The sequence below is a fragment of the Cryptotermes secundus genome, unplaced genomic scaffold, assembly GCF_002891405.2.
Source record: "Cryptotermes secundus unplaced genomic scaffold, Csec_1.0 scaffold299, whole genome shotgun sequence".
NCBI lineage: Eukaryota > Metazoa > Arthropoda > Insecta > Blattodea > Kalotermitidae > Cryptotermes > Cryptotermes secundus.
The window spans coordinates 459,110-485,508 of NW_019739215.1; the positions used below are offsets into that span (position 1 = coordinate 459,110).

The 26,399-nt window shown below is 37.7% G+C and overlaps 1 protein-coding gene across 3 annotated transcripts in view; it reads left to right on the forward strand.

The window, feature by feature from the left end:
* Positions 1-25,114, forward strand: part of LOC111871698 (putative uncharacterized protein DDB_G0290521) — a 270,586-nt gene extending 245,472 nt beyond the window's left edge. For all 3 annotated transcript variants that reach the window (XM_033754361.1, XM_023864965.2, XM_023864966.2), the window contains 6 exons: positions 1,156-1,418; positions 5,715-5,890; positions 6,956-7,119; positions 10,385-10,571; positions 11,357-11,536; positions 15,392-25,114. In XM_033754361.1, the coding sequence (XP_033610252.1) occupies positions 1,156-1,418; positions 5,715-5,890; positions 6,956-7,119; positions 10,385-10,571; positions 11,357-11,536; positions 15,392-15,629 (1,208 nt within the window). In that variant the 3' untranslated portion in view covers positions 15,630-25,114. The remainder of the gene's footprint in view (positions 1-1,155; positions 1,419-5,714; positions 5,891-6,955; positions 7,120-10,384; positions 10,572-11,356; positions 11,537-15,391) is intronic.
* The last annotated feature ends 1,285 nt before the right edge of the window (positions 25,115-26,399 follow it).

The following is a 26,399-nucleotide window of genomic DNA, read 5'->3' on the forward strand; positions in this document are numbered from 1 at the left end:
AAGCGGCCTCCGTAGTCTAGGGGTAACGTTCCCACCTCATGACTCAAGGTACGCGGGTTCAAACCCAGCAGAGGTCGTGGAATTTTTAAGGGCGGAAAAATTCAGGGAACAAGTCCTGCGGGAGGGACTTTAAGCCGTGGGTCCCATGTCGTAGATTTACGGCACATAAAAGAACCTCATGTCTCTAGGAGACCTCTGAACTAAATTTGGCCAAAAAGTTTCCCGCCCAAAGTAGTTTCCAATACCTCCGGTAGATGGGAGAAGTATTAGGTACCAGTGCCAGAGGAGGGGGGACCTCTCTGACAGAAAGGGACTAACTATTAGATACCACTGCCAGTAGAAGGTTGGAACCTCGCTGGCAGAAAGGGGCTGATAGTAAGCACCAGTACCAGTAGGGTATGGAGACAGTAGAAATTAAAAGGGGGACGCACAATGGACCAATAACTGGTCTAAGTGCATGGGGAAGCCCACTCCCTCAATACTGAATACTGAAATGTTTAAGAAAATTTAAAAACAACCACCATTTACTAAAGAATTTAAATAGTTGGTCTAAAAATTATTTTTATACCATAAATACTTCTTTAAAGGAGTTTGGATTGTGCAGCCAGCATACCGACTGGCTATGGTCTGGATGACCAAGGGATCAGAGTTCGAGTCTCAGTATGGTCAAGAATTTTCTCTTCTCCACGTTGTCGAGACCAGCTCAGAAGCCCACCCAGCCTCCAATTAAATTTGTACCAGGAGCTTTTATCCCCGGAGGTAAAGCAGCCAGGGCGTGAAGCTGACCATTCACCTTTAGCTATTGCCGAGGTCAAGAAAACGTGCCTGTATACATCCGCTACTCCATATGTCTTCATATTGAAGTACTTAATTAGTTAAGCACAGGGACTTTACCTTCACCTTTATATACCTCTTGGAATCATTCAATGGAAAACTTGACATGACACCTTACGTGTACGTACTCTGATCTCATAAAGCTGCAACTGCTTCACAAAGAAAAGGGAAATAAAATGGTATAAGTAACAGTAAAAGTAATTACTCTCCAAAGTATGCAGTGTGTCCTCTAGACCAGATAGGAATGTTAAATCTAATGTTACATTATAAGTATTTCTAGCCTTCATTACAATCTGTGTTTATGTTTGCATCTGTTTGCAGATCTTCATCAACATGTATTACTTCTGAGCCCCCCACCAACATTACCACCACGTCCCAACCCCTTGCAACTAGCTTCTCAGCAACATACTCCACCCCCTCTTCCTCCTAAATCCCCACGCCTTGTGCCAGCTGCACAGAGGCGGTCAGGTTCAAACCCAAGTGGCGATCAGCTTCAGACAAAACTTCGCAGACTTCTCAGTGCTGACTCTAAAGAGAACTTGTATAGACGATTATGGGATAGTGATGATCAGGATATAAAGACAGTAAGTATACAGAAAATGACTTGGATAAAATCGATAAGTTGAGGAAAAAATTACTTGAAATTTTTGCATGAGTTGAGCCTGTCCTAGTCAGTTCAGATAATTGCATAAATATACTGAGGTAATAAGGGGTAACTTAATTGACCTACTCAGAGATAAATACTTCTGTATAAAAAATATAAAGCTATCCCTATAACAGGCCGTGGAGGCCCATAAGTTTTGAGATGTCAAGGCTCCTACATTTTCTAGGCAGCCAATAAGGTTGTCAGTCTCAGGCACTCAGGTGGGCAACTGTTTATGAGTTTCAAGACGAGTTTGAATGAATGGGATCAGTGGTGGATGCACTCAGGTCTGTTTATGTGGCAACAGAAGAGAACCGATCAGGTGTAGTCCAGAGCCATGGAAGTCAACTGGAAATGTGGCAGAAGAAAAAGGCTTCTGTTGAACATCACAACAATGTATACTACATTGATACAAATTAGACGGAGCATTTGAAGATTGGGGCATGGATTCTTTGAAGGTGACACAGAGAGAAGGCTGAAAATTTTGGATTCTTCCTAAACAAGTGTCTTATTCTGATATTGTGATGAAACTCACCTAGTCAGATAAGACAGATTTCAAAATGTCTCTTCATGTGACTAGACACAGCTTTGTTACTGGGATGTTGAGAGTATGTTGAACCAGCCTGAGATATTTCTCTGGGGCATTGCTCTCTTGTTTTGAGCATTAGATATCTACTTCTAAGTAATAGTAACTTGTGAGTTCTACTTAAAGATGCTGCAGGAGCATGTGGTACCAGTCTTGCAATTACAGTAAAACTTGGTTATAGCAACATCGGTTTCTGCGACACCTTGTCTATTGCGTCAAATATTCAATGGTACGAACTAATTCCTCATAAAGCAACTGTTTTTATACCTTGCTTAGTACGACATGCACAAATGCATCAACCTCGTATGTAACGTCATTTTCATTCCTGAATTTCTCTGATATGGACATTGAACGTAATTTAGAAAGTGTGTATTGGGCAAGTAACAGGAAACAGATGAAGATAACTGATTACTGTACTCGTATCTAGGTACAGTAAGGCACAACAATTGATGTAATCTACTGTAATTTGGTGAGTAGGCCTACCTTTAATATACAGTATTAGTGCGGTGTGTATTGTCAGTGAAAAGCGCTGTAATATGTCTTTGATATTACACATTTGGGCAATTCCACGTTAATGTTACGTTAGTCTGTACTTAACTACGTATTTCACTAAAAAATGCAACATTTTAACTCGGTTTTTGGTAGATTTTTACGTGACTAACATAAGGCTACTGTGGAAGTGCCCATTTCGGTTACAACGACATTCGTTTATAACGACACTATTTTTAGGTCCCTTTGATGACATTATAACCAAGTTCTACTGTACATGTGAACAGCTTCAAAGATTTAACTTCATGCAAGATGGAGCACCTGCACTCTTTTTCAACAGGACTTTTCCCAGCATAGTGATTGGTTCCATTGCTTGGCCAGTATGATTTCAGGATCTGACACTGATGAATTTATTCTGTGAAATACGGTTATAGATAGTACAAAAAGAAGCCAGTGAACATGAATCAGTTCCAGAATAACACTGCAAAAGTGTCCCACAGCTTTATGAAGGCACAGAGCTTTGCAATAACTATTATGGATAGTATCAAATAAAAATATCAGTACTCTCTAAACGCTGAAAATGGACATTTTGACAGAAATGTAAGAAATTACTGGCATATTTCATTTTTTAATTGAGATTGTTACTTCAGTTTCATGTTTACAATAAATAATGCTGTCTTTAATATTAATTTAATATATTCTTCCAAGTGTCTGGTGACTTACACATCTCCATAGAGTACTCTGTTACTTGTAGTGTGCTGCAGTACCCTGGAATTTTGTAAGGTATTCCCACTAGTTATATAGACTTGAGTCTAGTACCAATTTGCAAGCAATGTTTTAGGCTACTTTCCTAAAGTAGGTTTATATGATCTCCATACTGTCTGTGTTAACATTTGAATGACTAAAACAGTCTTTATGAAATTTTGTATATACATCATGACACCTGAGCCCAGCTCAGAGGCCACTTCATATATCCCCTCCATCAATCTGTGTGTCTGCATGTGTATCCCTCCTATCATTGCTAGACAATTATTCAGTTAAGACATTCCCACAGCAAAGAAGACTTATTGGAGGCATCATTTTCTATCCGATCCATATTGCATCAAAAGAAAGTAAGCAGTTAGTTTTCCCAGAACTTCTTGGTATTGAAATTATGAATTTTAAAGTTGTTTCCACCCTAATACTTAAAAAATATTTGGAAATGCACTTCCATGTTTCTATTCAGGACTAGGACAACAGGAAGTTCTGATTGCTGAACTTAGTGCATACCGTTATGATAATCTTACACACAGTGATGAATATGGCAGCTAATTATCTGCTACATTAATCTTATATTGTATTATATGTTTTTGACCAGACTATTCTTTTATGAAGCATAAAAGAAAAGACAAAGGATTCTGACAAACTTAGTATTATTGTGAGTGCACCAGATGAAAGAGCTTGCACAGTTTGATTGAGTATTTTTGATCTTCTTATCATTAAGTTAGAAATACAGGGATTGTCATGGTTCTGTTATAAGTGCTTTTTTTTACCTTTGCATGCGCGCGTGTGTGTGCGCGTGCGTACACGTGCGCGTGCTCGTACATGAACTCATGCACCAGTGCTATAAAGAAACATGTATGAAGGTATTTTCAGTCTGAAGTGCTGGTAGTATTGGAATACATTTACTTCTAAATTTATGTCACAGCTATGTTCCAGAGAAACATCACAATGTGTAAGTAACGTAAGTGTTTGAAAGGAGAGGGTTATGTGCCAATTTTCTGAGAAAAATAGAGGGTATATGTCAAGTTCTGAAATAAAGCAGAGGGGATATTGTGTATGCTGCTGTGTACTGCAGCCCTGGTATGTGCTTTTATTGTTTGTTTCAGTGTGGAGTTGTTCTTTTATTTTCTGTGACTAAAAATAATTGTGATATAAAAAATAATCTGTATGATATGTTGTGTGAATTGGCTCACTGTGGGAGACAGCATCACATTCACGATCATCAGCAGAATGAATTGTAGCATCCATATGAAATTGCTTAACTGTATTGCTTAATAATAAGTACGGGGAGGATTGTTGCTTTGTTGACTGGTTCCATGGCCCTGTGTGTCACGGTGGCTGTTGCTTTGCTTGCTGTGAGGTGCATATGAATTTTTCTGATAAATCAGCATACCTGGAAGATCTTACCTTTGTTCAGAAATCACAAGGAGGTGTTGAAAATGCTGTCCCTGTACATGTAGACATACCTTGCACCAGCAGAAGAGGTTCTGATTTACCCTATGAAGCTGTTCTGCAGGAATATTCGCAATTTCCCTACAAATATTTTCTTTTAGTTCTCCTATTTGGGGGTCACGGTTGTAAACTTTGTCCTTCAACAACAGACTGTAGAAACCAAATTAAAAAAGGAATCCTACTAGCTGGATCACATGGCTGTAGGCATGGATTACTCTTGTCTTATAGAGCAGTTGTGTTACCATGCTTGCACTAGACTTTGACACTCCAGTCTCTTGACCTAGACATTTCAGTAATCTTCTAGGTATGTGTTCAAGTTGGGCCCCTATGTCATCTAATTTCTCCACAGTAAGCACTCAGCACTTAAGTTTTTGTTTCTTGTCTATTAAGAGTCCCATTGTCCTAAGTTTATTCACCAAGTTGTGAATTGTTTGCCTTCTGGGAACTCTTTCATCATGAAATTTACATCAACATTTTCGCCAACACTTTCTAGCAAATCTATATTCACATAGGTGTCATACAATAATACACATTGCTCTAAAGCTTTCCAAAGTATACCGCACCATGACATGTCACACTGCTCATGAACTGTAACTGGGAAAAATGGATAATGGAGCTGATAACTGCTGTCTAGTGCTGACAAATACTAAACAAAGTCCCATGCATGGATGGCACTGCTCACTGTGAAACATAGCCATCAAGCTGTCCAAAAGTTAATTACTTCCCTTCATTCCAAACGTTATCGGCCATCAGGCGTGCTGATTCACTGGCAAAATTTGTATGCGTCTTGCAGCCAGCAGTGCACCAGTCGTCATGAAGTGCAGAGCTGTGAACCAATCAACAAGGTTAAAAAAACTCTGTATATGTATAATACACATTCTTATATGGAAGGATATTTTTATACTGCAGTTCTGTTATGCATATCATGGGTATTGTTTACTTCTTCAGGTGGCAGGGGATGAGCGGCCATTTGCTGGGCCACGGCCATATGGACGTAGCATCTCCCAGGTGCAGACTACAGTTCAGGGGCCAAGCCCCAGTAATACCTGCAGAGTGCACCACAAGTCCCTGCCAGATCTGCATACCAGTCCTACCAGGACCAATGGCACCTCTTCTAATGAAAGGTACTGTGAATTATGCTTGGAGTTTGTTTCTTTGTTTTAAAACAGAAGCATTGTTAGAGTTGAACAAACAGGATACTTGAAATTTACTCTCTTCTGGTGTATGTTGTTATGTAGTCTGGTAGAAGAATAAGACATGTGTGAAAAAAAGTGGCACAACAACAGGAGTAAGAAGAACAGTGGAAAGATCTATAGCCCTTGAAGGTGTGCAAAGCAGTCCATTTTTCTGTGAATTATTAGGTGGCAGGGGCATCAAACTTGAGCCGCTCAACATTTTGAGGGAAGTTCTAAGATGATCACACTGAGTATTATATGTGCATATATACAAGCTGTTAGATGTATAGTGCCAGTTATTACTCACAGTTAAGACACTACAGAGCTAACATATTAGGAGATCAGTATTCCAAGCACAATTTTCCATCTACTTTGACAGAGCTGTGTTCCATTTCAAAAATATTTGTGCTGTATGAACAATAACATACGTCCAAGAATAAAAATTATTACTTTTCATCTTGTTCATCTTTTTGTCTTATGGATTAAGTAACTTTATGCTTTCACTGTCTTCAAAATTCTCTTTTCAACATCTTTTGAAAGCAGCACATGAAGTGGTAGAGACAGTGTCACTTAACTTCGAACAAGGCCACGCATCCCCCTCATTCCTGCAAACCCCCCCCCCCTGGCGTGAAATTTTTCTTCTGCGCATTCAAGGTTACTCTCGGTGCTCTTGGCCTTGTTTGAAGTTATGTGACACTTGCTATGAAGGGGAGGGTACATATGTCCACTAAGAGGGTGAAGCTTATGCCAGCTGTAGCATAGCTACTGGTAGGCCCAACCATGTCAGACAGATTGAACGTAATGGGCCAAATGAATAGCTCCAACAAAATTCTGACAACGTTAAGGTGGCAGCCCCCACATCACAGTAGGCTGTTGCGTACTGGTAATCTCCCAAGGTGGAAATGTTTGCCCCTAAGAAGATAGACAGCTGTATGGCTTCTTCAATAAGTAGGTATTATACATGTATATAAGATATTTTGGAACCAACAATTTTCCACAATTTCTGTTTCACAGCAGTAGCAAGAGCAGCAGTAGTGCAAGCAGTAGCAGCAGTAATGGAAGTAGTCACACCAGTGAACATTGTAGGCGGTCAGTTGGGTCAGCACCAGGGGCTGCCATGAGTACCACATCACAGCATAGTCAGCACAACTTGAGTTCCAGTCCATTTCAGTCATTTGGTATGCTCCTTATTTAAAGAACTCTGGACAGAGTAATAAGGCTGCAGCAGTTCTAGAACTGCTACATGACAGGAACTGCAGCTATACACTAAAAACCAGAACATCTCACACAGAGATATTGGGTTTCTGGACTTTATCCATCGTCCTGGTTTTTAAGATAACTAAGAAAAACACGAGGTTTCGGAAACTGGATCTGTTTCCATCCTCAGGTGAGGGAAAACACCTATTCTGTTGGGTCCCTTAGAAAGAGCTAGCCTCAATCCAGTTTCCGTCCTCACCTGACGATGGAAACAGATCCAGTTTCCGAAACATCGTGTTTTTCTTAGTTACCTTAAAAACCAGGACGATGGATAAAGTCCGAAAACCCAGTATCTCTGTGTGTTATACACCATCATCAGAATCCTTTAGTAACTACCAGAACATCTCAGCCATATACATACAACACGAGAAGGAAATGCAGAACAACAAGCCCTGCCTCACGTGTTTAATATGAATCTTTCTAAAGAAGCAACATGATGTAGAAAGCTACAGAAAGATCTCAACACGCAGTTCCCCACATTACAATAATAATACTATAACGTTAAAACATCATAGAACGTTAAGATATGTAGCGGTTACAAAAACTTACAATATTGACTATTATTAGTCCTATTAACTACGAATTTCAAATGTAGTTTTCATTTTACATCTTTTAATTCATTTTGTTACCTGTTCAATATTATTTTTATGTCAAGTTTTAACTCTTTTAAAGATCAGAGTGTATTATTAGGATAGTGTTAACAGTAGAGACACGGCATGAATTCATATTGAATAAATGATGCAACTCAGAAATCCAACACCAAGTACTCATGTATGCCTGAGGTTGATCCAGGTAAGGGTTGAAACATGTAGCAAAGATATCAACAGCAAAATAAAGCAGATGTTGACACCACAGTTGGCTATCTGAGCTTATTGTTGCGTAGTCTGACTGTTTTGCCTGCATTCAGGGAGACAAATTTGAGGGAAAGAGAAGGGTACTGAGAATTTGTTTCTATCACCCAGGAAGTGTGTTAATATTCCAAAAGATCAAGGAACCTTATAAACTTCCAAATGGTGTTTTACACAGAATTGCTGTGAGAAAGGCGATTTTTTTTACTGCCAAGAAAGTAACATGGGCTCTTTGGGAAAAATAACTTATAAAGATTCAGTTCCCCCCACTGTAAGACTACAGAAGCATCTTGGCTCACAGACAAAAATAATTTGCGATGGACATAAATTCAAGTGATGTGGCAAGGTTGAAGTTTTTGCGAACAGATCACCACCCTTGGGAATTTGGTGACAGGTGACCGGTGTTTTACCTAGCTGAAACTTGGCTAAATTTTAATCACACGTTTAAATTTATTTGGCAGAATTCCACTAGGGATGGAGTACTCGAGGTTCCTGTAGGGAAGGGAAGCCATATTATCATTTGTCACACAGGATAAGCTAATACAGGTTTTATACCTGAGAGCGAGTGGGTGTTTTATTCAAAATCTTCTTGTAGATTATCATGAAGAAATGACCATTCATACATTTAGCTATTGGTTTTTAAGCTTATTTGTTAATTAGTTAAAGGAGGGCAGTATAAATTGCAGGGAATGCAAACTGCCATTCAGTTACAATAAACAAAATGCCTAATGACTCCAATGGAAACCAAGATGTCAACAAGTGGCTGCAACAGAAGGGAATGTATTTCTTTCCATGCCCCCAAAAATCTGAACTTTGGCATTGAGTGCGCCCTTTCAAGAAGAACACAAAACAGAATGAAGTGGAATGACAGGCTAAGAAAATGAGGCAACAAGTCACATGGCTCCTGCATATCACTGTCAGTATAACCATATCGATTTTGTGTGAGCTCATGTGAAACAGAAGTCACAGAAAAGAACAGAACATTCATTGTTTCAAACATGGAAAGGCTGGTCAACTAAAGTCTTGACAAGGTGACACAGCAGGATGGGGCTGCTTGTGTACATTGCGCTATAAAACTGCAGGAAGACGACTTTGCAAAATAATTTGAATGTGACTAATGTCATCAGCTTGTAAGACAATGAGACAGAAGATGAGAAACGAGATGCCTATGACATCAACAGCGCTGATGAAGATGGTGGTGATGAAAACTGGCAAATTGTTGTGACACTCAGTATCATCATGTCATTGAAAGAGACCTTCCCATCTTGGCATGCCATAATTTCCTGTTACCAGTAATACCAGTATGGCATCTGTGGTAACTTGGAGGGGGGGGGGAGTGCTGCTGCTGGAGTACACTGTACAAACTTGGAGGTTTTGTGTGAGGATACATTTTTAGAAATATTTTTTCAGAAAATCTAAAAGAAAATTGCAACTTTCATTAAGCTTTCATTTCAGAAGAATGAAAAATACAACATGGTGATCATATTTTGGTGTAATGATAATGGATAAATGTTATAACTGGACACTTGAAATGTATGTGTCAGTAGATTACCACCACAGCGTCTCTGTGACTAGTTTCGTGAGCTGCACGTGTTTAGCCTTCTCCTCATTGAACTATGAGCATCAACACTGAACACTAATTGTTGATTTTAATGAAAATGTTTGACCACTGTACCAGTAGTGACTTTGACATCTTACTACTTTTTTACTTTCTTGTATGAACGATACCAGTAATAGCAGTCATACCAACTTGTGAGATAGGAGCAGCACTAGCATCTGTTCTGTGTATGAACCTGAAGTTCTGTTTGACAGTAGTTCTCTAAAAAGTGTGCAACTTCTATTAAGGTATTTTCTATTTGGGAAAATGTAAATCAGCAGCATAAAGCTTGGGAAAATATTCTTATATGAGGATCATAACTGATGAGCACCCTGTCTATTTTGTATATAAATAAAATTATCAAATAAGCTTTCTGTAAGATGTCTGATAACTCAGAATGTTTCATCAAAGATCGTTGACATCATCAAAAATATTTGAAATTGTAGGTATTAAACCTACATTTTCAAATTAATGTAATCATCTAAGGATAGTGGCTTCTCAACGAGGACTCAGCTATGTGGACTTAGTTAGTTCATCAAAGGATATCATCATTGGTTATTGAAATGTTCCATAATCAAATTAAAACTAAGTAACGTGTGGCGACACATTACAAATACATCTACTTATGGTATGAGTAGTATGAATATCTTCAAGATCCTACCCCTTCAGAACTTTGAAGTGCAACTTCAAGTGTGAATGTTTCTGAAACTTTAATGTTATTCTGGTATAATATATTTTCAGCAACAACACCACATTGCTTCACGAGGTTACCGTCAGGAGAGAGTGAAGAAGTTAGTCCAGACACAGACAGGAGCCCTGGCACTGGATTGGACAGTGGGATGGATGAGTGCTCTACTACTAGGCACAACAGTGCTAGTAGTTACAGTGACAGCTGTGCGGAAGAACCAACTGTAACACCTCTGTATAGGTATTTTTCTGTAAGGTCATCATCACAGTATGTTCAGACATGAAGTAAGAGGTGAAATAATGGAGAAATTGGGAAGATTGTGCAACTCTGCACTTAGTATTGTTGGTGTTATGGAACCAAGGTGTGGCATGCAAAAGGGAAGGAAGAAATATACATATATGAAAATATGGGGACACCACATATGAGGAAACACCTTTGGAGATGTAGCTATAATTAGAAGGAAAATATATAAATGGATCTTAGACAAGTAGGTTGTGGAGATGTGAACTTGGTTTCAGTCAAGTTTTTCTGATGACACTGGTAACTTTTAAGATGTTCAGAACATTCTTGATGAACTCCATAACTAACTGCTGCTCACAGAAATCCAAATTGCAAGGAATTAGTCAGTTTGTTAATATGAGCTGGTTAGACTACACTTAACCATTATAATCCATGTGTACCACAATTGTGTTTGAACATGCACCAGTTCAGCTGGGCCCAGCAAGCCCCACGTCACATATATAATCTAAATCTGGCTTCAAGAACCCTAGCAGCAGAAGACTGAAATTCACATGGTGAGGGTTAATGATACTGATCATTGTGAGTGAACGCCAGAGAATGGGGAATGAATAATTGAGAAAATGGGAGCACCTAGTGAAAAATTGTCTCTCAAATTCTCAGGGAACATATAAGTCCTGAATATTGATAAACTCCGTTGCATGTCCATGGTCTACGCATACAGTCAGTTTCATGGCAAATTGTGCTGTTCATAACTGTTAGACTTGTTATGCATGCTTGACTTTTAGGCTGACCACATGTGATACAGTCCAGAAAAGTGAGAGACGCCGACCAATCTTGAGATCAAAGTCAGATATTAGTCATCGGTACTCAGTAGCTCCAAGGCCATCTCTTCCTCCCCAACCTCCCTCTGGTGCTCAGCTGGATAAGTTCTTTGAGCAGTTGGGACTTGACACTGGTGATTTCAGGTTTGTAAAAATATATCATTGAAGTTAGGATATTAAATTATCTTGACCAGAAGAGCTCAGAATATTTCTTAATACCATCTTCTGTGGTTTTCAGTTTTCTCTTCATTCTCTTTATATACCATATGGGCAGCAAGTCTTGTGTGATGGACATGTATCCCACACATTATACATAACCTCACAATCTCACCACTGTTGCAAGAATTTAACTCTTTGATGAGCATGCATATACATTTCAAGCTTGATATTATGAGAATTTATAATATTTGGAAAAAATGTTCATTCTAACACATACTTTTAGTACTTGAAAATGACTGATATACATAACTACAAGTCCATCCCCAACATTTTAATTCTGTATAATACAATATGGAACCAAGATTTTGTATCATAATGTGGTTGTAGCAGTATTTCTTCTTCTTTGGATGGTTATCACAGGGATATAAAAATTACAAAGAATACTTTAGCATTCTCATGAGCATTAGCATTATCTGAAGCAAAGAACTAAAGATTTTCTTCAGCTTACATAACATCATCTACTCAAAACCAGCTGTTAATTAGGTGCTGTTTTCAAGATCTAAAAGTTTGTGATGATGGTACATTGCTACAAGTATTATGTTTTTGGACATTATCTTTTGTCTTGTCTATTTTTAAAAAAAAAACGTCCTGTTTCGTTTTTAAAACACAACGTTTCGGAGACTGGATTCTGTCCCCAGTTGGGTCCAGTAGATAGATTGGATCCAACTGAGTAGGTTTTACCTGAGGATGGGAACTTAATCCAGTCTCGGGAGATAGGGGCTAGCTCTATCTATTCGACCCAACTGAGTAGGTTTTACCTGAGGACAGGGAGAGAATCTGGTCTCCAAAACGTTGTGTTTTGAAAAGAAAACAGGATGGTTGTTTAAAAATAGACAAGACAGTGGATAATGCCCAAAAACATAATACTTGTAGGTGCTCTCTTGCTTGAGTGAGAGTACCTACTACTATGTGTTGCATACTCTCAAGTCCCCCCCACACATTCTGCCCACAATTTACTGCATGTGCATACATGTGAGAATAAATGCATTGATTCATGTTGAACTGGAGTAACAGATCAATACAAAGCAGTTTCAATCTCACTAATACTTGGAGTACATTCATTAGTTTTGATTGTTCTGAATGCCATGATTAGAATGCACACAAATTCTTGACATTCTGTGTGCAAGAAATTGTTGTGAAACAGCCATTATACCCAACGTTAACTAAAACGCATGTTATGGTAATGGCATGTAAGCTGCACATTGACCCATGTTTAATTTTCTTACACCAATCAAATTAAGTTTAAGTAACATTTAAGTTACCACACTTTAATGGAAGTAACTATAATTGCAGTTCCCACACCTGTATGCCATTTCTACAAGTCTCATTTCATTATGTTTGTCACATTGCCACAAACCAAGATCGTGAAACAAATTTCACCAAAATGTACTCACAAAGAAAGAACAATGTCGAGACTTGTTTTCACAAAACATTTGAAATTGTGACATTTGTAGTCATGATAATGTGAAGTACAGTCATGACAGATGTTACCAGAAATTGAACTTTTTTTATTTATTTATTTATTTATTCTCTGACAATAAATTTGCAATATATTAATCTAGATGTCATGACATTGCTACTTTTCACAGTGACATGTTGTGACTTTATGTAATGGGGAAATAAGCTTTTTGGTCACTTTTGTTTAGTATAGTTATCGCCAACAATCTGTGAGTTTGGCCATGACTCAGTAACTGTAGGAAAAAGGGTGAAAGGGGATTGAAAATTGGTTTTGCACTACTTGACTTGAGAGTTGACAGCTGTGTTCCTTGTTTTGGACTGATGCAATGTTGTTAGGCAATTTAAAGGTCAATGAAGGTCAAGGTTTTAGATTAATGGTGGCAACTGTATGTGAGGGCAATTTGGAAAGTAACCTCTGTTTATTTTAGGTAAGTAATGTAGGAGTGGGAGAGAGCTTGCACATGTGAAGTAGCATCATATGACTCGCATAACTAGTCACCTAGTGTTTGTTCATGTCTCTGCAGAATGAGTTATGATGTGTCCTGTGATTGATAATCGTGCCAGCTTCAAAATTCACACTGTTATCTTCTTTCTTCATGCTGAAATTTGAATGCTGCGGAAATCCAGGAAATCCATTGTGAATTATGTGTGGTTTACGACCAAAATATATTGAGCAAAGGAACTCTAAGCCAATGGTGTGAAATGTTCAGAGATATGTGAACAAATGTTCATGATGAAGAATGAAGTGATCGGCCATCTGTAGTCAAAGTGTTGACCAAAAATTTCATTTTCAGAACTTTTGCATGAATTTTTTCAAATCTCATGCAGTGCTCTGCATGAGAGTATCACAGTTATGCTAGGTAATCACAAGATTTGTGCAAGATAGGTTCAAAAACTGCTCACAGGTACACACAAAATGCAGAGAATCGCTTTGACTTCTTGAGAGCAATACCACAAAAATGGTATTGAATTTCTCAGGCACAACATATGAGTAACAGGTGATGAAACCTGGGTTTCATTTGTGAATGGTGAAACCAAAAGGAGTCAAAGCAGTGGATGTGCCCATATTCACCAAACAAGCTGAACAAGTTTAAAAAAACGTTTGCTGTCAGCTGTTTCTTGGGACAAGAAAGGAGTGCTGTTGGTGGAGTTCGTGCAGGAGGGGACCACAGTAATGTAACAAGTGTATTGTGAAACACTAAAAATCTGCATAGATTCATTCAGAACAACGGGCATGGAATGCTGACATACAGTGTGCTTGTAGTGCTCTTCCATGACAGTACATGACTGCCACCTGTTTACTTACCTGAAGAACTGGGTGAGATCACAGTGCTTGAACAGTCATGAGGAGTTGATGGAAGGAAGCTCACAGGCAGCAAACTTCTTTGACACAGGCATACAAAAACTTATTCCCCAATACTAGTGCCTTAGTTCTGGTGATGACTGCATTGATAACTAGCTGAAGCATGTACATGTTTTTTGTGTATAATTTTTTTTCATTGTTTGTTTTGTTAACAGCTCACCAGAGGTTACTTTCCAAATAGCTCTCATATGTTGTGTTTTTCTTCTTCACTATTGTAAACTGTTAGAAAGTTCATCCACATGGCCTTCCTATTTCACTATTTGATGAGCTGCCATCTTTACACAGGTGTATTAGATCAAGATTTTGCATTCAAGTGTGTTCCATATTGTTCCCATAATTAGGTTTTTTAAAAAAAATTGTAGTTGTCACTCATTGAAACACAGTAGATGTGTGTGTAGTTGTGTTTTCTGATATTATCCTCCAGTGTCAGTGGAAGAACAGGGGAAGGGGAAACCTGTGTGACAAGGAGGGGAAGATACTATACATGACATACTACACAATGAAACAAATTAATTGACTGATGAGGATATTGGAGGATGTTACATGTTGTACATTTCTCCATGGTTAGGACTTAGCAGGAATATTCAGATTCTGGAATGTGAGCCTTCTCCTAGACAGGGGTTGGAATGTGAAAAGACTTCACTCGTTGGTCTGAGTGAGTGTCTAGTAATCTATAAATCAGAAGGTTAAAATGTAGAAAGAAGTTCTGGAACTTACAGAAACAAATCTGACCATGTCATTTTTTCTCTGTGCATAGGGCATTTGTAGAGAATAAGGATTATAAGGTTCATTGAACATACATTTTCTGCACAGAATTGGTATCTGTTACTAGGGCATATTGGTGCTTAACGTTTTTGATTTACTATCTCTACCAGAAAATCCAAATGAGTAATAGCAATACATTTGACAAAATGTGTATGCATATATGTACATATATGTGTGAACATATGTATGTATAGGTCCTTATCAGCGCCTGCATCTGGATCATCATCACCTGTGTTTTTTGAGAGTGTGAGTTCAGTGGAATCAGGGACAAGTCCATGGGGGTGTGCTGGGGCAACTGGACCTGGCAGTGTGGGATCAGGTAACCTACAGAGGCCTGCAGAACAACTCTCCATTGTTGAACGAAATGCACGCATCATCAAGTGGCTGTGCAACTGTCGCAAGGCTTACCTTGGAGCCAGAAAGTCCAGCTGACTTGTGCAGACTAAGCAGGGATAACACAGCCCAACATTGTGCAGTGGATGAACCGTTTGGATATCTCAGAGCAAAGAAACTAACAGTCTGGTGCATAATCCATTGAATTACATTCTGGACATTACAAGTATTATATATATTCCCCCAAATTATGTTATGAAACACACTGTGGACGGGTCTGTCAAAAAACTGTGATTTAAATCCCATGCACTGTGTATGTACCATGTAGTTCTTCATTTTTATCAGCATTACTGTGTTATTCTTTGCCTTGTGGGTGTTGCTGGCTGACAAATTGACACAAGGTTATTTACAGCTTGAAGAGGAATGTTTAGTTCTAACAATACACATTGACCACATGTAACCTCTGACCTTCCATGACTACCCAGAACAGTTCTACCATTTAGTCTGCTCATTTCCCTTGAACCACCATGCAGTCTGTTGTAAATACTGATTGAAATATAGGATCATTGTGGTGTCTGAAGTTGCTGACAGTCAAATTTTATTGCTCTGCTTTCCACCAGATACAGATCACTACTAATCCATGCCCTTAGATGCAGTAAGAGTGCAAAATCATGCGTTCATTCTGCTGTGTTCCATGTATTTCTGTATGATATTTTGAATTATCAAATATGGATTTGAATAGCAGAGTTATTTCTGATGATGACCTTTTGTCAGAACTTTATGGAGATTTTTTTCAGATGTATCTGGTAATGAAAGCACTGACAAAGAAACAAGACACTGACATAGCCACCTCATTTAGGTACTGTCCATGGGGAAGATTATATCTGGTCAATGAAAGAGGTTTCCAGCCAGCCAGCAAGTGTAGGATTTGTGCTGCACACGAGTATAACAAGACACTATATTTTCAGTTTCTGCCCTGTTCTACTGCATACTGGTTCTTGCTTTGAGAGATTCAATTCCATGAACCACTACTAAACTCCCTACATGCATTAATCATATAGTTTACTTCCAAAGCACCATTTGCACCTTCAAAATATAAGTGAAGTTGCTCCATGTGCTGATGAGTTAAATGTCTATAAATGTGTGGGAACTGGGATATTTTATTAAAAGGATGTACCGGTCTGCAGTGTGCTTGGGATAAAGTGACCTAACAGTTTGGCCTGTTGGAAAGGGAAGAAAATATCTTCTCCTTCTGGCAGTACTGTTTTTGTGCTTTCATTCTCATCTTGATGCTAGTACTGCAGAATCGAGACTGAAACTGGACATACAAAGGAGCATTGCTTGTAACAAGCAGACTTGTTGTCTCTGTCACACTCCAGCAACATTATTTTGATATTAATGGGTGAAATATGTACACAATTTAAATCATTGTTTTAATATAATTGGACAATACAATTTTTAAATCTATGATGATTCCTAGATTATATGTCAGACATTCCTTCCCATGTGATGGGTTAAACCTAAGTGTTATATATGTTAAAATTATTCTGTAACTTCTTTGTCTTCTGAATTAGGATACTGTGTATCTTAAATAACTTAGTTTGGAAAAAGCGTGGTCATACCACATGTTAGTGTAATCTAATGTAATTTTTATAATATTAAATTCAGCTTTCCAGTGCCCTAGTCCATGTAGATGAATAAGGTCATTTTGTATAGAACAGATGTTATATATGTTGGATTTGCGGTTCTCACAGTGGTTACTGTGAAGGGGACTATCATCTGGGATGTGACACCATATATTCTGGTAGGCATTCACTGATGTTTCTGAGGAATGTACTGCTACCATCTTCATGGCTGAATTGTGAACCAAGCAACCGGTGGCCAAAAAAGAAATAGCAAGATTAATAAGATGCAGTTGCAAAATATGTTTGGATGTTGGCCTGGGTAGGAGCCCAGAGATAACCAGTAGGAGCAAGGAGAGGACTAAAGTATGTTGTCCTTAAAAGCAGCCATATTTACAAAAATGGAGAAGTGGGAGAAAGCATGAGAAAAATGACAAGAGTAACAAGTAGGAGGTATAAGTTGAACTGCAGAGCAACAGGAGTTGTAGGCGGCTGTAACAGAAAAATCTGGCATTTGTGTGCCTTGAGAAGGGTGCATCCCTCACTCAGCTATCTACTAGCATTTTGCTCATTGCTGGTTCACTCTGTGATCCTGAAGATGGAGGCAGTGTAGCCCTCTGAAGCAGTGGTGAACTACCAGACTACATAGTGTTGCATCCCAGAAGATAAGTCTCTTTGTAGGCTCTACATGTTTATGGTGCATTATGCAGAAAAATAGCTCAACATGATTGCATATTTAAATAAAGTGAGGTAATAAGTTCAATGTGCAGCATGTGCAAAACTAATTATTTTAGGTAATGATATGCAAACCTTACTACTTAATGTATTCATGGTTAAACCATGTTACTTCTCTGCCAGTATAGTAGTGTAGTATGCAAAAATGGAAAGAAGATATAATACCTGATGAAGATTATAATTTAACAATTTCGGTAGTGTTACGTTAGCCAGAAGGTAAAATTCTGTGTTATTAACTGTGTGTAACATTACAGTTATTGTACTTTAATGTTAATTCATGGTTATACCATATTTAAGAAGTACGTAATTTTGTTTAGATGTCATTGTATAGAGAATTGTTTTGAATGCCTTTCAAATTTTTGGACATCTGCCCATTCATATATCTCAAACCTCAAAATGCTTGAATGCCTGCTTCTGTATTATACTTGACCCGTGAGAAGCATTTACTCATTTAAAATGCCAAGTAATGCACATTGAAGCAATGAGTGTTCTTGTATGATAGCTTTGTGAAAAGTGGTTCTGCAGAAAAAACTAGAATATTCTGGCATAAATTTCAGGATGGTACATTTCCCTTTAGAAGAATCATTTAAAGAACTGTAAATAAATTCAGAGGCACAGGATCTTGCTGGACAAGAAACTGAAACAAACTGCAGAGGGCACCCATAAACACTGAGTGTTATGCATGGAGGCAAAATTATTACTAGTGGTTTCTGGCCAGCGTACTCTCCTGACCTCAAGCTTACAGGGAGCTGTAAAGTAAAAAGTTTTCACATTAAACCCTCACACAATTAAAGAACTCACAGAAAATATCCAAAGGAAGTTCAGCCTGTTTTCCATGAACAATTTAAATGTTCGAATGTCAACTTTTTATGTAGGTACCAGAAATGTGCATGGGACATAGCAATTCCAGTGTCTGCTGTAGCATGGGTAACTTTTATTTGCATTGTGTTTAGTTGTAGGTTTGTCAGTTCTGCTTCCAAATGACCAAGGGCCTGACTTTACAGGAGGAGTATCTGATTCAGTGATGTGCAGGGAGCTTGAAAAAATAATTAACTCTTTCTGTTACATCCAGTCTTCCTATTGAAGGATTAGATTGTCAGTTACAATGCACTTACTTTATTCTTGTGTTCTGTGAGGAATGCATGTCTTGTATACCCATGTTGTAAAGGTCCATTAACCCATGGGTAAGGCAGTTTTTCTGATAATTTCCAACAAATCAAACATTTACAACCAACAAACTAACCCCTTACAAACCAATTTTTAAGTTTCCTGTTTATACACTTGGCCTGAATTAAAACACAATTTTTAAACTTCTCGTGTGCTAAGTGTTGGAAAGTAAATTGTATTTACTACATATTTTAAAGGCAAATAAAAAATTAGGTTATTGAGAATGAATCCATGTAGCTGTGTACAGATTTTCAAAATTAGCAGTCTTCATGTATGAAGTTAGTGAGCAGTCCTTTAGAAGTGTTTTGTGTATATTCATACATCTTGTCATTTATGCTTTGAAATATGGGGAGTTAGTAGACTTACAGGCACTGTAATAAACGACAGCTGTACCATAGTGCTTTGATCTGTGGCCCCATAATAAAACTATATCCTTTGCAACATGTCAATCTGTGACTCTGATCATGTACATTTGATATAATAGCTAGGTGAATGAACAGTAATTTCTTTGTGATAGAGAGTTAATAGCTTCCTTCTAAGATTTTGATAACACTGGACTGACTGTTTATAGTTCACAAGTTATTATCCAAAAGGGGAAAATAGCCTAACCAATATTTTCTCATGGATATACTTATGCCACTTTTGTCATAAGTCTTTGGTGTATAGTCTTCATGCCAAATATGACCGATTTGCTGCCCAAAGCAGGCTGCTTACACACTGTGGCAGATGATCTTATATAGCATGAGATTTTACACAGGGCTTTATTCCTCTCTACAACATTTATTCAAAACATTTTTGGCTCTGATAAATATCTAGTGATTTACATATAAGATGTATGCAGAGACACATGGGTCTTCATGTAAGTGCTTTGTTACTATTATATGCTGAGACAGACACAGTCACAATGAAGTTGATGGATGCATTTTTTCAGTATTTTGTTGTATACCCACCGATAAGTTGATCACACCACCATAAGTAATAAACCATTACACCTATATTTTTGAAATATAAAAATCTTGAGGAGAAATAGTTAGTCTGAGACCATGTGAAAAGCAAATGATGTAAGAAGAATTGTTTTTGAAGGTCTTTGCACAGTTGTATGGAACAATAAAGAAGGAATGGATGAATGAAGAGAACTGCAAGTATTTCAAGAGTTTTGTAACTGGTATGAAAATGACTCAGAAGGACTTCCAACATGCCCTTGTGCAGAAATAAGTTGAAAAGGCCAGGAGATTACCTCATTTGTGTTAACTGCTTGTTTTGGAGAAATAATTTACTAGGCTTGAGGTAATTCCAGAAATTATTGGCCATTTAGACCCTCCGAGATATAATGATGTACATGTTCCATATGAGGAATAAAAAGGGAGGACAAATAAAGTGTAAGAGTGTGATTTTGGAATTTTTATTGGTGAGCATTTTGAAGCTGCGATGTATTATTAGGGGATGCTGGAAGCCTTCAACACCAGACAACCCTCACTATACAGACATGCAACAGATAAGATTTGTTTTGTTATGGCATGGAGAGTAATACTTTGAAACCATCCTAAGGATTGCCAGGCCAGCTATAGATAGTGTCTGTCAGTGACTAATAATGCGGGTTCTGGATTGGATGAATGGGTTTATTTACTCCTGATACACACCACCAGTAATTAGATGTAATTATAGGACTATTGCTATTTACACACTTTCCAGTCCACCATTGCACACGCACTAGGATTCTGTTTCCACTAGTTTTCTCCTAGCTACAGATCTCAAGAAAGAAATTAGCATCTCAAATCACTATGAAGTCTTCTTGCTATTTCATCTTCAGTCACTCTTGAACCTCAGAACTAAACATTGTTATGGGCTCTTCCAGCTCATGACTAACTCATAACTGCCCTCAACACATTCTGTCATTCTTTCTTGTATAGCCACGGAACAGACCTGGACCTACAATAAACACATAACACGTGATTGCTATCCAGGCATTCTATTGGCACATTGGTTGGTTTTACAGAAAACACAGCTTCCTCTTTTGTTGTGTGTTGGACTGTGTTTACAGTGCTGTTGCCTGGCAGTGCATTGAACAATTCCATTACAATATAATTCATGGGCCAGGGTGTGGTTAGGCTGTAGGTTGAAGCAGGACTACAGGAAAATTTATAACTGTTCTCTTTTATGTCGGCCACAAATCAGATTTGAAGTTGGTAGAAATTTCAGTGTGTTTATAACGTTTGGATATCTGAAATTGGAGACACCATGATGCAGTGTCATATGACTGTGTTTTTAGAGGAAAAAGAGCCCCCTTTGGTATAAATCCTGTAGCATAAACTATATTGTAATTCAGATTTCATAAGGAGAATGAATGTATATAAATGAGAGGCATGTCATCAATATATATTGCATTCCATTTTTCACAAGCTATCTTTTTTCCTGAATATATAGTAATGTTAGAATTACTATAAGGTTGTTGGTCTACAGACACCAGAAAAATATGATTAAATATTATGTTTATCAATAAGGAAATATACAAGAGTCACTTTTGTGTGTCATTTGAAAAATTAAGGTATTGGCCATTAATGTTCATGGAAAAATGGGTGAGTGTGAACATATTGTTCTTGGGTAAATCACATCAACACAGAGATGTATTCATATTATCCCAGAATCTTTAAATGTAGTTCAAATAGTAACAGCTGATCTTGTCTTACTGAAAGTATGAAACATATTTTGGTCTTCTGGGTTATGATGCCATATAACCTGCTAGGTGGGTGCCAAATATATATTACCTCAATTTTCAGGGTAAGATGGAAGTATGTATTCTCTGAAATGTTGATACCCTCCTACCAGATTACATGGTGTCATAATCCAGAAGACCACTAGCATGAAAACCTTGACATTTCACAAGTAGAAACACCTAATTGTAAGTTGAGGAATCAGTCTACACAGTTTCACCATTGCATCTTGATTTTCAGCAGTCTAGTCTCAAAAAATTAAAATTGACCAAATTTTTCTGACTTTCAGTTCCGATCTGTTGGGAAAGTTGTGTTCCAAATACCACAGATTTAAACACATTTAATGCACATAGCATGGCACTTCTAAATATGATTCTTCTTGAAGGCCATGTGGTTTAATTTCACAGATCTTGGTTTCTGTGGCTCAGAATTTGCGTTAGTTTCATTCAGTATTTTTATCAATTTTGTGTTCATCAGTTCATTTAGTAGACACACTTCAGAAAATGTAATGGCATAACTGTGACCTAAATTCTGATGATGCAGTATACTAAGGATTACTGAGTTTCTGGGCTTTGTCAGTCATCTAGAACTCCAAACAGAACAACATTTTAGGATGGGTATTTCTCCATCCTTCAGTGAATAGGTGAGGAGGCGCCTACTCATTAGAGTCTGTTAAAACTGATCTCAATCCCTGGACAACCTAAGTCACCGACACACTGTGTTCTGTTTGGAATACTAGCCCAGAACTGCAAAAATAATAATTGTGATTCGTTTCATACTTCCAGCTCAGCAGTATTGAATTACTAATTTCAATTTCTTTTTTTTTTTCTTAATTCCGTATGCTCAAAAATAAAGGGTTTTAACTCCTTAATGAATGTTGCGTGGCTAATAAGTATGGGTGAGTGGTCTACTTAACTTTTGTTGCCTTATTGGTGGTAGTAGTGTGTACAATTTGTTCGTAATGTATGAAAGCAGATGTTCTTCTTTGAAGACAGCAGTTAAAGTCAATGGCAATCTTCAGTAGGTACTTCAGGCCTTTATGGTATTCACTAAACTCCTTGTTATCCAGTATCTGAGGATCTGGAATTCTCGTCTAACCAGAAAATGTTAAAAACAAAATAATTTTTTTATCGCCAATCAAAAACAAGTTTGTGATGTGCATATGTTCACTAACCACATGGTAGTTCTCCAACTGCCACAGCAGCACTACCCAACATCATCCCTCACATAGGTGCCATTACAGAAGAGGCTAATGCCTACTTGAATTTGTGATCTCATAGTATATGTATCTGAAATGCTCCACCCATTAAACTGCTGTATCACCTTGGAAGACTTCCATGCAACAATTAAAGTGAGAACATGCTTTTAATTTGTGCTGAGTTTCTGTAGGAGTTTTTTTTTATGCAACTGGTAGATTCTTGTAACTGGCTGACTCCAGTCCCAATACATGCTGGATAGTGGGGAGTTTATTGTATTTTTAAATGAGAAAAAATCTTAGAATAAAGATCTTTTTGACTGGTGAGACTGATGTTGGTCTGTGTGTACTCAAAGCTAAGCACAGCTCCACTGGCTTCTGCTCTGTGGCCTATTGTATTGCACTTAGATATATCTGATGAAGTTTGATTTGTCCACAGTTGCCTACTGTTTCAAGTAATGATCAGATCACTGTTCAACTTCGCTGTGTTTTCAACACTGCCATAAATATTGGCCTCAATTTGGACAGATAAATAATAGAGAGACAAGTAATATTTTGCATTATTTCTCTTATCAATGTAGAGTGATATATATTTACATGTTAACATTAATTGTTAATGTGGTTGTGATAAATCCACACAGAAATGAAACATTAAACAAAGTAATTTGTGTTAATTTGTAGCTAAATTATAGATATATATGTGATTTGACCAGCAGTTTTACATAAAACTGAAATATAATTTTGTGTGTAAATAATTTGATTTGTTTTGCATCTCTTTGTACATGTACAGGTATAACATATGTACAGAAATTCTTTCCAGAAGAGTTTTATTAATAGTATTACATGTGAGGTAGGTTCAGTGATCAGTCTGCTGGTAATTTCATGTTTTCTTTTACAAATATGATTATTTGTGTAACACAGGGTATTTGTTCTCCAGAGTTTGACATGTAACTTGTAAACTTCATTTACAACATACTAGTTATTATTCCATTAACTTCTGTGGCATCCAAAATCAAAGTGTATTTATTGATTAAAGAAGGGTATAATGTCTTATTCAGGTAAATCATAGGCAGAGTTTAGCTGCACTCTTATGTAAAACAGATTTTGGTATTAAGCTTCAGCACATTATGCTATGAAAAAGCCACGGCTGGAAATGCTCTTAGCAACTACAGGGGCAGGTGAATGAACATGTGACTTTCATTGATCATGAATTTCATGCAGCATAGTCATTTAAATGCTGTAAGTGGCTCAGTTGTCAAGAATTTCCTGCTTTTCTCAAACACGAAAGTTCGCTACCATGTTCATGAGAGTCCTCTTAGTGTCAAATGAGTTGAAGTAAAAATTACCTAATTTTGACTTAAAATATTGGAAATTTTGTCATGTAAATTGTGATGTTCCTTATACTCCTCATTTTCTGTATCTTTTTAAACTCAGTTGATGAACATCTTGCCTTCATTCTTGCCAGAAGTGTACATAGATAACAACCAGGTTTTCTTATAGTGGAACCTACTTCATATTGTAATAATTTTGTTTGTTTTTGCTTTTGTGCATATGAAAGTAATTTTGTTGTTTGTTGAGACTGAGGGACACCAAAGGTTATAAGCATTTTCATGGAGCTGTAATCCATAACAACAATAACAGCATTACATTGCACTCATCAGAAAATATTAAAACGACACTCACACCTGTCAGTATTGACATCATGAATGATTCCACTAAATATCTTAAATCTGATCTCAGTTCAAAACTTCTCATTTATTTTCGTGTAGTTGCATTGTAATGCAGTAGATTTTATATCACAGTAATGAACAAATGTTTTGCTGAATTGCTTACACAATAACACTGATCATGCTCTTTTAAAATACTGTATGTACATGCCAAGCTTTGCAGACGTTATTGATTAGTCAAAATGCTGTGTTAATAATAATTTTAATGAGAATGTGTCTAGTTATGTATTCTGAAGTGAACCATTTTTTATGTTTATAAAGTCTACCATGTGTATGAATTTGTTGTGTGTATATAACTGCTGTATAAAAGACAACAGCTAATTCATAGATTTAACAGGGGTTCAGCCAAATTTATACAACAGTGTACCTACCCATCAGGCCTATATCACATATGGTAATAAAATATTGTGCATTATTGGAACTTAAATTAGCTAATTTAAATATTAAGATACAGAACCTAATAGGCATTATAAATACTTTTATATTTATTTCTTTTAATTCATAAATTGTCCATATCAGTACACTTACATAGGTTCAGAAGTTAACTGTTCCGTAAATAATTGGATGTCTGCCCTTTTTCCTCAATCCCATTCATTTTATGCCATAATAAGTATGAAGCTGAGAATTGTTTTTAATAATTTGATGTTTGTACATCATTTACAATTCCTGGCACTCATTTCTGTTAGAGGCAGAGTTGACCTGAATGCCATAGTGCAGCTGGAAGGATGAGGTAGATTGAAAAAAAAATCCAGCGACCTCATCAGACTTGAACCCACGACCTTTCGGCTTGCAGCATGGTGCCTCGTTCAGAGATGAACTGTTTACATTGGGGGTATAAACTGACTGACATGTTGATGGTTGTGCCTCATTACCCTTTCTCCCACTGTGGTAGGGCAGGCCTTTGCAAAACAGTCCAGGGGGGGTGTGGTTGGAAGAGACAGCACTTCCTGTTGTAGTCTTGAGCTCTCTCTGCAACTTTAACTTTACAATCTCGTCCTCAGCATAATTGCAGCCTCAGTAGTTGGAGGGTTGAGGTTCGTTTCCGCCCACCAACTTGCAGTTGCAGCATGTCGATATCAATGCTGCATTACCCCTTTCCAGGAACTCTTCAGTGTTTGTGGCCACACCCACACCATACAGGGTGTCCCAGGAGGAATGTGCCAAACTTCGGGAGGGTGTTCCTTATGTTAAAGTATGCCGATATAACCCAAAACACCTATGTCCAAAGTTGAACGGTTACGGAGATAATGGCCCGAGAAGTGTCAAACTTTGACCGGGGTTACACACTTGTTGATTACAAAATACATATTAAAACTGGCAGGAATATGTGGATTCTGTAATGTTAATAATGTACGTAACATCAAACCAACTTGTGAGTGACGGAAAGCCATAAAATTGAAGTACAAAATACTCGCTCGCCATGTCATAATTGTCCTTAGGTTTCCAAGCAGTATACATAACACATGACTGGCGAGCGATGACGTAACGTGCTGACTGCGCGTTCTGGTATGAGCCAACTACATAAGCACGGCTAGGGAGTATCATCGCACTCAAGGACAAACATAGATAAGGGCTCTCAGCTGAGAGGTACAGCGAGGTACAGTGCTTGGACCTGCCAGAAGACCACACTTTTCTTGGGCCATTATCTCCGTAACCGTTCAACTTTGGACATAGGTGTTTTGGGTTATATCGGCATACTTTAACATAAGGAA